The sequence below is a fragment of the Anastrepha ludens genome, chromosome 2 (genome assembly GCF_028408465.1).
Source record: "Anastrepha ludens isolate Willacy chromosome 2, idAnaLude1.1, whole genome shotgun sequence".
NCBI classification, from domain to species: domain Eukaryota; kingdom Metazoa; phylum Arthropoda; class Insecta; order Diptera; family Tephritidae; genus Anastrepha; species Anastrepha ludens.
In genome coordinates, this window is record NC_071498.1 from 15,098,422 (window position 1) to 15,113,905 (window position 15,484).

Consider the following 15,484-nt stretch of genomic DNA (forward strand, 5'->3'; position numbering starts at 1 on the left):
CTGTTATATATACATATTTAAATATATTAGATACATTTTTTTAATTTGAATGCTCCAAACAATAGGTTTTTGAAACCGTAACCGTTGAACGATGTTGTGGACACACAGGTTTTTTGCAAACCGTGCAGCTTTCGTACGTTTTGCGACGAATTGAGCTAGGGAAAACTGCACAAGTGGCTCGCTGACTAGGTTTTCTTTTTTTCGGAACAGTTCCTGCCGAAGTGCTTGGTTGCTCTGCGGCCGCTCTCATATTGCGTACAATATCTGCTGACGGTTGAGTTCTTGCTAGCGTTTTTCTGCGTTCAATTTCCCCATGAACAAGGTCTAAGCCAAGATTTTCGAGGAAAAGTCTACGTTTATATGTTTTTGCAGCATTCCACGAAGGATTAATTTCTGCCCATAATACAAAGGCATTCAACGCTGAGAAATTTACGATGTTTGCAAAAATTGCTACAGGCCAACGATTAGTTTGTCTCTTGCATGTATATCTTTCTACAATCCAACAGTATCCACTCCAGATTTTTTAGATTTGTAGAAATTGGTGATATCTGCCAACTTTTTTGGATGGTTTTCCATAACGCTTTTATCATGGTGCAAGGTACTTAAAACAGGCACCATCTTATATTTTTTGGGTATGTATTGCACAAGGGTAACGGATCCATTAAAGAAATGTCGACTGCATAGCACTGGTAGACTCCTTAACTCCACTTTAGTACCACAAATCGGTAAAAATCGTTTATTACTCCTTACGGTGCCTACCAAAGTAATTCTGCCTACCAAAGTAATTGTCTAACTCCAGTGCCAAATCCCGAGTAGTAAAGTTGTCGGCTGTAATATTCCGCCCTTCATACCCACTAACGAGATCCAACACAACGCGCTGGCTTTGGTTCCGTTCCGGTGGAGCGGAAGCTGACTCCTTCCCTAAATACATTTGGAAATTAAGGCAAAATTTTGTACGCACATCCGCAGCTACCCATGCTTTCATTCCATATTTGCTGGGTTTACTTGGCATGTAAACTAAAAAGGGGCATCTGCCCCTAAAAGGAATTAAACGCTCGTCTACTGTAATATTTTCGTATGGAACAAAAAGTAGCGGTAAATTAGCCACCTTCTTCTCATACAAATCGAGAATCGGATCAAGTTTGTCGTTCATTCCTTGAGCCCTACGATTGTCTCTGTTATCGAACCTCAAAACACGATTAATTTCAAGTGACATTGTTGCACGGAATAATCGTCGGCCGTGCACTTCATCCCAGAGGCTTCGAATTCTTTCTCCGTGTGAACGATATACTCCTGTAAAAAAATACATTTATGTCTTCATTTTAGCCATAAATACGGAAAATTATATTGATTTAACTATCTGCTAAAATTAAAATACCCAAATATGCATCGAGTTCTATCTCACCTATTTTTTTATATCCAGCTCCAATTTTTTTTTCGCCCTCTATATTGCTGAATTGTATTATAATTTGCTTTAGTTGGTACGTAAAGCATTGATCGAATGATTCCTTGATAGTAGAAATACGATGTACTGCATATGCAGTAACTCCCTGTCTTCCGTGGATTATATTTTCTATTCTGGGCCTGCCACTATTGTGCCCAACTGGTTCCATTGACCACTCAATAGCCCTATCATTGCAATAATACATAGGAACACTGCTTTCATTTTCCAATGCAGGTACTATATCTTCATCGTTATCAGAATCTAAATATTCGTCAGAAGATCCTTCTGGTTCAAATTGTTCCACTATATAATCTTCATCCCCATCTTCACTACACTCATCAAAATCCTCATCATTGTCAATAATATGCTCTATTTGGCTTTGAGTCAGACGATTTGGCCTCTAAACCAAATTTTCATAAATAAACACACCAATAATAATTACATATTATAATAAAAATACTTACAGAATCTTGGAATCTTTCCATTTTTATAAGAATTTAACAAATACAAGCTTTTGCAGCAAAAACCTAACCTCAAAAGAGGCGCGAAATATACATTTTATATGTAAAACAGCTGAGGGTCACCGAATGACCCGAAGGTGCGCGCACGTAAGTTTTGATGTTACCACCTGTTTATTAAATCAAAATCATTTTTTTATGCTTTTTCTATTGGTTTTATGTCAATACACAAAGTCATGAAAGGAAATTGAGAAATGTTGTTAATATTAGCAGATATGATGAAATTCAACAAAAAAAGGTCATGAAATGACCGGAATGTAACAGAAGGGTTAATAATGTTTTACTAAAAGCTTTTTTCTGCAAGAAACATTAAACTGTATTCTTTCTAAAAGAGCCGAGCAGTCAATCCTGCCATTAACGAGACCAAAGATAAATGATACTGCGTGAAGAGTACCCCTGTCTCTTAATGGGAAAGTACTAATCAGTCGATGGAGAGATTCGGATGATGATTTCGAGGCGTGTCAAAGCGCACAAAAGTAAAAGTTTAAAAAAAGTATGGGTTTACTCCAATCCGCGCAATAAAAAACTTTGCTCTTATTACAGATGTTGCGTGCATGAACTTCAATATTTGAAAACACTTTAAAAAAGCTTTGCAAAATCATATTGCCTTTGGTGCACCCCCAATATGCTGACTATTTTACAGTTGTGACTCTGATACTCCATGCGTAAATAGTAAACGCCTTGGAAAATCGTAATATAACTCCAACTATTAAATTTGTTTTGTGATGATTTTGAGAGATGGATATGGTAGGAGTGAAGAGTTGGCCTTTTCGCAAACTGCTGGCTGCACAATAATACAATTTTTTGGAAGTCCTTTTTGACAAGATGTTTGATGCAATTTGTATTTCTTGAAGGCGGCAGGGTAACTTTTGAGTTCTACTAAGAGTAAGATTCTAAGCATAAAGACCATATGAAGAAAATTATCTCCTTCAAGTATTGAAAAGTTATTGAAACACAAGCACAAAGCCTAAAGGGAACTTATAGAAGGTAGAAAACGGCAGAATTATAAAAGATATGAGAACTCATTGAAGACAAAGCGGCAAAACTGGCACAACAAAAAAAAGAAACAAAAAACGCGAAGACAACAAATTTTCATTAAAATTTCACACTTCTTATTTTCAGAATTTCTAGAAAATTTTCAAGTTAAAACTGGGTCAAAAATTGTGCTGATTTTCGATTTTTTTTTTTAAATTAGAACAATTTTTAATTTTTTTTTAATTTTTAGTAAACAACTCTAATATTAAAAGTATTGCATATTTATAGCTTTTAGAGTTATTAACAGATTTTGAAAGTTATATTTGTTTTTACTTCATTTTATTAGCTTTTTTATGAAATGTTTTTATTTTCAGAATTTATAGAAAAATTTCGATAATGTAGTGTTATAATTCAATGAGCTTTGGTATAAGAATGTGAAGTAGATCAAAGCTTGTGTTAATTCTTAATAAATTTTTTCGAAACCAAAAAAAAATTTTTTTTTTTAATTATTATTATTATTATTATTTCTTTATTAGTTATGTATAACTTTTACATTTATAATTCATTTTACATTATTATTTTACATGATATAAAATTCCAAATTCATTTAATTTATATTTAATTTTATAAAATCCACTACAAGTTTTCTAAAGTGAAGCAAATTATTTTAATTTTTTATTACATCAGGTAAAGTGTTCAATAATATTAAGCCATTATACATTATTGAATTCTGAGTGCTGCAAATTATAAGGTTGAATATCTCTGACATAGACGAGCTCATCTTGGAGGTACTCAGGAAACATACTGTGCTTTACCTTGAACACAAAAACTAGGACTCTTAACGCCAAACGTTGCTTTACATTCAACCACATTAGCATTTGTAACATAGAAGACGTTGAAAAAATGTGAAAAAGCAGCTCCAATATATGTACTTTACAAAGCCTTGCATAGGAAATTATTGATTGGCTTGGAAATACTATTTGTTTCGTTTTCTGATTTAATATTGACGTCTTTTTTTCAATATAATTAGTTCTACTAGTTTACAACTTTGTGCAAATTAACAAAAAAGAATTAGAAATTTTCAACAAAATTTCAATTCATTTTTTTCCAGAATTTCTATAAAATTTTCTAGCTTGCAGGTTTATTGCACATCAAATTTTAATACAATAAGCTGCAAGTTTCAAGTCATTCAAAAATTGCGTTGATTTTTGACAAATTTTTCGAAATAAAAAAAAAATAACGGCATGAAACGGTCCAACATCAAGACGCACACCACAAATAGGAGGAAGAGCTCGGCCAAACACCCAAAAAGGGTGTCAGTGCGAATTATATGTATATGTATATATGTATATATATAATATACTTTGGACCGAAGAAACACAGAGTAGTGCGCAGTGAATTGCAAAGACTGACGTCTTCTAAAAGCGAGCATATCAAGTAAATTGGAAACGGTATAATTTGAGTATGTGATGAAATTGAGCCTTGAATCATAGAAAAACCCCAAATCTTTAATCACATCAGACGCAGCAAGATATGTATAGTTAATATGAGAAGAGGAATTAAGGAAATTTTTCAAGCTTAGAAAATGTGGTTTTATGACATTTAGGAATATTAAGAAATAGACGATTCATAAGACACCAGGTAAATAAATTATTCAGTTTAGATGGTGGGAAGGCTGAATAACTAGACTTTCTTATTTCAGCATAACCCTTTAGATCATCAGCATAGAGAAGAAACTTAGCAAAGGAAAAACACGAACAGATATCATTAATAAATAAAACAAGTAACAAAGGTACTAAAATACTACCTCTCAGAGGTACACCAGAGGTGGCAATGAACTGTTTCAGCGAAACCCTAACGACAAATACCGTAGAGGAGCTTTTTATTAATCAAATCCAATCACGGAAAGTCTAATGGAAACTGATAAATGCAAATTTGGCTAGTAAAATCGTATGAGAGATTTTAGCGAAGGCTTTAGAAAAGTCCATGTATATGGCGTCAATGTGGTATTCATTCTGGAAACCGGCGTAGGAATCTTCAGAAAAACTGATAAGGAGTAATAAGATGTTTTACCTTAAAATATAACTTGTCTTTGACAATGCGTTCAAAAAGTTTAGATACAACAGATAATTAGGAAATTGGCGTGGCAAAAGTCAGCTTCCAATCATAGTCCGAGTGTCGTATCTTAGCCAAGCTACCTAGCTAGCCGAACCTAACCTACCATCAGCCTCAGGCGCCTGATCGGCATACTCTTTTCGTCCAACATGTCCAGGTACTCACATAATTTTTATTGATTTTCTGTGTTAATACAAAATATGACAAGTTTTGCTAATTATATATGCCAGGTTGAACTTGCTAAAAAGTGCTTCGTTCGTCGATTTGCTATCAATTTTATCAACCAGTATTTATTTAGTCGTCCAACGATATTAGCGATTAAATAATTATTAAAAAATCCAAAAAATTTACTAACAAAAAAAATGTAAATAATCAAAGCACTGCTCAAATTATTCGAAAAACTCACTCGAGTTCACGCTCCAAAAATTTTCGAGTCATGAGTTTGAACAAATACGCGGCTACTCGTTGCTCATACGCCCCGGCCCTTTAAAATGGCGAATAAAATTGAGAGCGTTACTTTTATCTTAATTTTATTTATAAACATTTTTCTTTCCTTTCACCATCTTTCAACGATTTTAAATTTTTTTTTTTTGTTTTTCTTTGTCAATAATCATTGCACTAAAAAAATTTAAAAAAAATCTACTTCAATTGTAATACTTGCATTTAAGAGTCTACTCTGACGACCTGTGTAATACCATAATGAAAAAAAAAATCAATTGCGCTATGTTTACCTTTTGAAAACCGCATTAAACAAATTAACACTAATAAGCCGACGTGTAAACGACAGAAATCGGTTGATTGCGTTGTTTTCACAGCAAATGCGAATGCTTGCTGAAATGTTTGTGCGCATGTATGTATGTATGAATATATGTATGTATGTATGTATACGAATGATGATATACATACATACACATGTGCAAATGGGATTAAATATAATTGCACTTCGCTAACCGACTAACAACCGTTACTTCAACACCATTAAATGCCGTTGCATTTGCAATTATCGCCACACGCACGCACACACATACACATACAGGCAGAATGGTGCTCTATTGAAAAGCAATAAAAACAAAAACAAACAAGAAACAATACATTAAATGCACAGCGGAGAGGTCAGCATAGCTGTAAATTGAACATAAATCAAGTAATTACTAAACATTTTTTGTTTGCACTCAAAAGTAATATTAATTTATCGCTAAAATTTCACGAAAAAATGTGTGCTTAAATATATACATTTTTCAGTCTGTTAGGTATAATCAAAAAATCTTTGAACGCGATATAGATAAAATGGCACGATGACCGAAAAATAATGAATGGATATACAGAATGTCTGAAAATTGGTGCTGATATGGAAGATAAACTAGGGAAAGTGGGTGGAGGATAGATGGGATTTTGTTAAATTTAATTTTGCACATTTTAAAATGTCTTCGTTGGAGTTTACCGCCGTGTACGCGATATTCGTATATGCACATTTGTGCATACCCTGTGATCAAAAAGTGCCGGGAAAGTCTAATTTAGAAGAACCGTGCAACCGGTCCATAAATTTTTCTTATGTTGGTAGGATTATAAGACTCACATCTGTCGTTTTTTAGCGCCATCGTATCATTAGTGTCTGCCTGGCCGGCCGAAAATGTGAGCAAACAATTCTTGGATTTTGCATGAATGACAACCCATGAATACCGAGCCCATATTGCGCTGGATTATTTGACCAAACACCAAGTAAATGCCATCGTGCAAGCTGCGTAATCATCTGATATGGCCCCGTGGAACTTCTTTTTGTTTCCCAAGTTGAAGTTACCACTTCGTGGAAGGAGATTTCAGTCGATAGATGAGATCAAAGAGTATGCGACGAAGGAGCTGAAGGTCATCCCTTCGTCGACCTACCACGGGTGTATGGAGAACTGGGTTAAAGGTTGGCAAATGTGTGTTGCTTCAGACGAGTCATATTTTGGTGGAGATAAAGTGAATTTGCCTGCAATTCAACTTTATTTTGATTTATTTAAGGGGGTATTCTGGTCTAGAAATTTGAAAATCGATTTTTTTTTTGCATATTTTCAAAACTTAGACCTTCAAAAATATGTCATTCAACGGATTTTTCAAAATTCGAATTATTTTCGGAGATACAGCTGATTTTGTGACCTGGCGTCTAAGCCGGCCGCATGGAGCGAGTCGCACAATGAACGGCAGATGTTACCGGACGACTTGAGGACTAGTTCTTTTCAGAAAATCTTTTGTATCCCACACAACCTTTATTTATTCTATACACTTTATTTACTTTGTTCTTCTATAATATATACCTGAAGTGAATAGTAAATATTATGATCTAAGTTATTCTATTGGAATTGTTGCTCAAACTTCAAACGCGATTTTCTCAAAACTACTTTTTTTGAGATGGTCGTCATGATATCTTAAGTTCTACTTGACCGATCGCTTTGAAATTTGATAAGAATTTTTTATTATACATCTGTCTATCGCGCCTGCCTCGGATTTTGAAAAATTTAAGTTTGAAATGTTTTCAAAAAATTTGAAAAGGTAAAGAATTTTTTTTTTTATTTTGAAGTTGATGCCATTTTGTGAATTTTTGTTTTTCCTTTGATTTGGCGTAATCCGTTAGCGACATCCTAACTAATGAAGAATTTTTTTAATTTATTTGTTTTAGATCACTACAGGGGTTGGAATCCTGTCAACCATGGAACACGGTTTTTTATGTAGCCCCCACTCCACTGGCCTGCAATTTTTTTATTTTTTTTTATACTATCCATAAAAAAATGGATAGTAAAAATGTTTTTCATATTTTTTTATCTTAGTTTTAAAAATACCTAAAATTAGGGCGTCTAAACCAGAATACCCTCTTAAACATTCCCGGTACTTTCGGATCATAGGGTTTGCATGCAGACATACAAATACATTAGGGCAGACATATACATTCGCATGGACTTCAAAAGTGGACTCAAAGTCAATATAATATAAAGAAAGCATATCTTTGGCCATAAAAGCGAATGACGCTTCAATATCTTGGTGCCAATTCACGGCTGATGTGGGATCCAAAAGTGATAGTTTCACAAGGCTGCAAAACGCGGGAAACGCATTTGCTAATCGCTGGCCAGTGGGGCTAAGTCAGCATGCATACCAAACTTCGAATTTTCAATTCTGTCCTTCTCTACGCCTGTGAAACATAGTGCCTATCAACCGCTCAAAAGCTGTAAATGTTTGTAAGCCGCAGTCTGAGGTACGCGCTGCACATTTGGTGGCCAGACAATGGGATATCGAGCGCCGACTTACACCGACGATGCCCACAAAAACTGCTCGCGCAAGAAATCAGGGGTGGTGGTGGTAAGTTTCAGTATAAACGCATCCAAATTAAACTCTTTGGAAAATGATGACATACAGAATTGACTAAAAATAACCAGATTACAGGGTGAACGATATGAAGTGTTACCTATTCAAAACACCATAACTTTTTTGTGTGAAATTAGTTTTTATTGATTTCAAAGAAAAAGTTGTTGAAAAATGATTACAATTTTAACATAGGTATATTCACTTAAGCTCGATATGACCACCTTTTGCCTTGACTATAGGCTTCAAACGGTCAAAAACTGAGTTGCATGCCGCACTAATGTGATCCTGAGGTATTTTGGCCCATTCTCGTATAATCGCTTTTTTCAGCGCATCCATACTGGCATATTTTTTAGTCCTCATCTTCCTCTCCAAAATGGACCAGATGGAATAGTCCATCGGATTTGCGTCTGGCGAATTCGAAAGCTATTGTGTGGACGAAATGAAGTGTGGAACATGTTTTTTTAAACACACGAGCTTCATGAGACGGTGCCGTGTCCTGTTGGAACGTCCATGGTCTACGACCGAAATGTTTGCGTGTCCACGGCTCTAAAGCAGCTTCTAAAACATTTTCCCGATAATAAGTCGCGTTCACTTCGACACCAGGCTCGTTAAAAACGATTGGAGAGCGTCCATCAGCGGTCAATGCGGCCCAAACCATTACTTGCGATGGAAAATGGATTCGAGTGGCCATACGTAGGCTCAAATTCTCGTATGAGCGTTCGGTCAAGTAAACACGATCGTTTGAGTGTTTATGAACTGCTCAATTGGGACATTTTTTTTCATCAGAAAACACAATGTTAGGAAATTCGCCACGTTCGTGCAAGCGCAACAACTCCTTTGCTTTTTCGCACCCAACTTTTCTTTGCTGGGGTAAAAGATCGTATGCTGTGTAGAACTTGAAAGCCTTGACCTTGAGCCCATTTTTCAATATGCGTCGAATGCTGTCTTGCGCTATTTTCAGTTCTTTGGCCATTTTTCTTCCACTTCGACATGGATTTCGTTCAAGTCGAGCCTTCACTTTCCGAACCATTTCTGGCGTTGTTGCGGTTTTTTTTAGTCCACCTCCATAGCGTTTTGCAATGCTACCAGTATCATTGTAACGTTTTATAGTGCGATACACAAACATTTTATTCACTTTGAGGTGACTGAGCTCACAAACAATGGTCGGTTGTGATTTTCCAGCCAAATATAACGCAATCACGCTATTACGTTTGAATTCCATCACAGAAAAAAAAGTTCAACAAAACTGAGACGCAAATGCTTTTGATGGCTTATAAACAATATATTGAACTGTCATTAGAACAATTTTGACGTTGATGTCATGAGCTGTTTTACAGATACAAGCAGTGTGAAGTTGGTTGGTTCTTATCGTTCACGCTATAGAATTACAAATAAAATCCAATCAGAAAACAATCGTTATTGTGCGGCAGTATTCTTGAACGTAGCTAAAGCGTTCGACAAAGTGTGGCACAAAGGCTTACTCCACAAAATAAAAATAATGATACCTTCTGACTACTATCTTATCATAAAAAGATACCTAACTGACCGAAGTTTCTATATTAAATAATGGCAGTCAATGTTCAGATATTCATCAAATAAGAGCTGGAGTTCCGCAAGGAAGCGTTCTTGGACCTCTACTATATGTTTTATTCACCGCAGACATACCACCGCCTGACGAAGCTAATTCATCAATTGCTACGTTCGCAGACGATACAATACCATTGGCATCGGACAAAAGCTTAACTATCGCTACTGAAAACCTGCAGCGATACACAAACGCAGTTAAGGAATGGTTCGATAATTGGTGCCTAAAAATAAATGAAGACACATCAGTACAGGTTATATTCACTACCAAAGCAAAATTTACTGCACTTACAATTAAAATAAATGGTAAAGCAATTACAATTAAACCAACTACTAAATACCTTGGAATACATTTGTATTCGAAACTAAATTGGAATCACCACATAAATCAAAAGATCAAACAAACAAAAGAAAAACTTCGACAACTTCATTGGTTAGTCAGCACAAAATCCAGACTTACTATACAGAAAAAGCTATTAGAAGAAAGCTATGATTAAACCAATCGGGCTATACGGACTACAGGTGTGGGGAACGGCTAAAAAGTCTCATATATGTATTAAAAATTCAACGACAACAATCGAAGATTCTTCGAATTTTGACCACGTCTGATAGGTACACGAAAAATGATGACATCCACAGGACTTTTAATATAGCAACAGTAGGCGAAGAGACCAAAAAATAGCAAGAAGGCTCTTTGAAAAAATACAAGAACACAATAATGCAGAAATCAACAAACTTCTGGAGAGGGAAAAAGCATTGAGAGACGCTTAAAGAGAACGCGACCAAGCGACTTAATGAATGCTAGAAAACAATAAATGGGCGAAGATAGTTATTATTTTATATTTATTAGTTCAATAAATTTAATTAATTGCTTAAATTCTTGATTAATGATTTAATTCAATGAAAAAATTTGAATTGAATTTTTTGAATGAAAAAAGGGTAAATCTGATAAGGGGTATTTTTACTTTTAAGGAGGAAATATGATACTAAAATATTTTATTGTATTGTAATATATTAAATTTGAAAAATAATTATTTAATGCTTTTATTTAATATCTGTTTGAATTTACTAAACTAATTCGAAAAAATTTAATTGATTTCCGTTTTTCTGCAAGTTTTAGTTTGATTTATATATTAAAAAAAAAAAAAAAATGAAAACAAAAATATTACAAGCACCCACTTTCTTATCAGAACATTAAAAAAAAATTATTTAAAAGGCTTTGTAGCGCCCTCCCAGAGTCTTCGAATATAAAATGGATATCAAATATAAACTTTTCGTACTAAAAACCCACAACTACAAGTTTGCATTAAAAAAAATAAACATTCATAGTGCTTTGGTCAATATTAAAACAATGAGTAAATAATTGACGCGTATATTTCTGTTAGGTGTTTGGCCGAGCTCCTCCTCCTAGTTGTGGTGTGCGTCTTGATGTTGTTCCACAAATGGAGGGACCTACAGTTTCAAGCCGACTCCGAACGGCAGATATTTTTTTTGAGGAACTTTTTCATGGCAGAAATACACTCTGAGGTTTGCCATTGCCTGCCGAGAAGCAACCGTTTTAAGAAAACCCTTTTCCTATTGTTTTGCTGTTTCATGCAGGGAGATTCGAACCTAAGCACACTCGAATGGTAGTCACGCATGGCTACGGCAGCCGCTAATATTCATATTAACTGCTTACTAATAAAATTTGGCTTTTTTTGAAATTTGCGCTGCTCGAAACTGACTCCTTTTTTTTCTTAGGTATTCATAGAATCGGAAGGACTTAGGATGGATATTGAAAAAAAAATACACCCCCCTAATACAAACATGCAAGTATACAAGTATGTGAGTGTATTGAAAAACACTTCGTGGCATACTTGCGGCCGATATCTGTGAATACCAGTAGGCCGCAGACAGCTGCGGGCTCTGCAAACTCGCCTTAAATTCACACAAAGCCACATGCATCCACTTATGTTGACATAACTACATACACACCCACACACACACACACATACACTCATATGCGCATAAAAGTATTTACGCTTACCCAGCGCGTCGATGTGGCTCCGCTCAACGGTTGTGGTTAATCCGAACACAAGCAGCATCATTACGTATTCCAGCAACATTTCATGCGAAATTCAGATATTAATGCCACTTTTTGTTTGCTTGAGTGCTGCCACTACTATGCTCTGCGAAAGGATATCGCAATTACCAAAATGACAGCAATAGCGACAATTGAGACGCTGGTGACGATTGCGAGGACAACGACAGCGCGGCGTTGAATGCCGAAGAATATTCATAAAAAAAATGAACTCAGAAAAAATCAAATCAAAACCCTGACTGCTGACTGCTGTAGCTGTTGGCAATGCGCCGTTGTTGTTGTTTTTGTTTGTTGTTGTTTCTTTTTATTTTAGTTTTTTTGTTGACTCAACTTTATTCACAAATTGCGTGTGTTTGGCGTCAATGGGAACGCGTCAAGGCTGCGTCTCAGCACTTACAAGCAGCGGCAATTGGCGGCTGATGTTTGGCGTCTGATCACGAACCGATGAGATGCTGATATTATGTTGTCATTGTTGTTGAGCTCTTCGATTTTTTCTTCATTTACTTGTGCCTCTCATTTTGCATGCATGCGTGCGTGTTTATGTAAAGCTGTCTGTGCGACTACACTCAATCTGACACAAATTGTTATTTGCAGCAATGGCCTTCAACACATACACAGGCACAGATTTTTCTCTTTTTCGTTCACACACACACACACACACTTACTGAGACGATGGAGCGATAACCGTTTTTCATTACTTATTCATAAAAGATGTAAAAAATAGTTGTTATTGTTATGGGGCTGCTGTTTGGGTGCTGGTTGCTGGCACTTGGTCAAGCAAGTGAATTATTTGATGTTGCTTAATATATTTTTTTTAAATATTTTTTTGTTGTTTTTGTGTTTGTTTAAGCAACACTTATTGCGCTCGCCAGCCAGTGAACATGACCTGACACATTCCTCATTCAATTGAGATAATTAAAATAAGGGTAAGCAGCTGCCACACACAACGCAACTTAAGGACACGTGCGTGACCGAATAGAAAAGGACGAGCTTTATGGGATTGACATGCAGTTTCTATGATTTCATTATATTGCGCTGAGTTGTGCTGTGTCAACGGTCAATTTGTGGTGATTTGATATTGACTTTGAATTGATTTTAAAAATTTTGCACTGCATTGCTTTCGGGGCACTGGGACGATATAATCTTTTAAGCATTTTAAATATATGTTTTTATTTATTATTACTTTTCACTTTTTTCATAATTTTGTATTTGTAATTATTATATTACTATTTTTCATGTTTTAGTTGTTTGTTTGTATGCCTCGCTATTTCGCTTTTTCCACCATTCCAACCAGATGCCAACTCATTAGCTGGTCTCACCACTTTTATTTGCACATAAAACTAATTGCATTTGCTGCTCTTTCATTACGCACCCACATCCACATTCATATGAGCGTAATTAATTAAGTATACGGCCACACACCAACAACACATAGAAGCGATTTGAAGTCACAATCACAAATGCCGAAGTGCTTCTAGTTGCTAGTGCTGTTATTGTTGTTTCAGTGACGTTGGCTGGCACCAGTTTACAATTCGCAATTTACGCTTATTTCAAGTAACTAAACTGATTTCCGCTCGACGGAAATGAAATAATCTCGCTACGAACGGAAGACTTTTGATAGCGGGCGACTAACTTAGCACCCTTTGCTAAACAACAACCTAAGTACAGGTAGTTGGGGACCCTTTTCACATTGCGCTAACCTCACTGTTCAAATGCATAATCTTAGATTTTATTTACTAAACCTTTATTTATTTATTTTTTTATTTTAAATTTTTATTTATTTTTCTTTTAAATTTAACATAAAATTGATCATTCGCACATTCACCGCTTCACTTCGAAAGCTTCACAACGAATGTGCGCTTAACTTCCTTTTTTATTCCACTCCTTTGTATCTACGCAACACTGCCACTTCAGTTAACTCTTCCGCACTTAGAACACTTGAATGTCCTTTAGCAAGCACTTACACCGGACAACTAAATATATTAGTGATATACAATAAGGATTTAAGTTCAGTCAGTAGAAAGGCCGAGTGCGTCACCTCAATGTTTCGAAAACACTGAAAACACTACGAAGTTTATGTAGAACCTCCAAACGAAGAGAGCGCGTTTTCAATTTGTAGCATACTTTGGCGCGCAAGCGCTTATGAATGTCAATGAAGCTTTTGGTGCTAAACAAAGCCGAAGCAGAAATGAGTATAAATAAAATGAGAGTGCATAGTACAAAATGCCTAGCAACATGTGGCTGCAACACAGGTGTATATATACAAAAGTGCACAATTTAAGACATGCTAGATATTTTTAATAACATGGCCAACATTTTCAGAGTTATTCCCTAAGCGCGATATGGTTTCAATATTCAAATGAAAATGACAGTCGCATAAAAAGGGTGGTTAGGTTTCAAGGGCCGGTGTTGATTTTGAATAAAATACAATTTTGTTAAAAAATTATTATCATTTCTCTTTATTATGATAATATTGGTATGACTCAGTTACATATGGGACAAAATATCGCTCAAATGGCCTCCGCTGCCTCGGCGACACACCTCCATTCGATGGTTCAAATTTTTGATGGCGCTGAGGCATAATTGAGGTTCTCTGCCGTTAATGTGTCGAATTATCTCATCCTTTAGCTCTTGAATTGTTGCTGGCTTATCAACGTACACCTTTTCTTTCAAATAACACCAAAGAAAGAAGTCCAACGGTGTCAAATCACATGCTCTTGGCGGCCAATTGACCTCGCCGCGACGTGAGATTATTCGGCCATCAAATTTTTCACGCAACAGAGCCATTGTTTCGTTAGCTGTGTGACAAGTGGCACCGTCCTGTTAAAACCACATATGGTATACAGCCATATATTCCAATTCGGGCCATAAAAAGGTCGTTATCATCTCACGATAGCGAACACTATTCACAATAACTGCCTGACCGGCCTCATTTTGGAAAACATACGGCCCAATGATGCCGCCGGCCCATAAACCACACCAAACATTCACTCTTTGTGGGTGCATTGGTTTTTCGGCAATCACTCTTGGATTATCATTCACCCAAATGCGGCAATTCTGCTTATTGACGAATCCACTGAGGTGAAAATGAGCCTCAAATTGGTAATTCACTGTTGCCCGTTTTCATAATAAGCCTGAATAACTTTAACGCGTTGCTCGATTGTGCGGCTTTCCTTGATTTAAATTGAGTTAATCTGAAATTGAAAAATATAAAATGAAATGCAGAAAACAACTTGACTTTTAGGTGTGCTTTACATTCAACATCGGCACTTGAAATTTAACCACCCTTTAGAAAAGCCTTCAAAACTTTAGCATCGTCAAAGCGATATTTCTTATTAGTTTTCCCAATTTAACTCAGAGATTGCGGTACTGGGTGCTTTCTTCCATATAAAAAATGTCGAGCATTCGTTATTTAGAGAAAATGCAGTC

General features: G+C 35.8%; 1 protein-coding gene across 1 annotated transcript in view; it reads right to left on the reverse strand.

The window, feature by feature from the left end:
• LOC128863403 (hemicentin-2-like) overlaps positions 1–14,012 on the reverse strand; it is a 78,183-nt gene extending 64,171 nt beyond the window's left edge. Inside the window, exon 1 of the mRNA XM_054102540.1 lies at positions 12,002–14,012. Within this exon, the coding sequence (XP_053958515.1) occupies positions 12,002–12,080 (79 nt within the window). The 5' untranslated portion in view covers positions 12,081–14,012. The remainder of the gene's footprint in view (positions 1–12,001) is intronic.
• Positions 14,013–15,484: the final 1,472 nt, after the last annotated feature.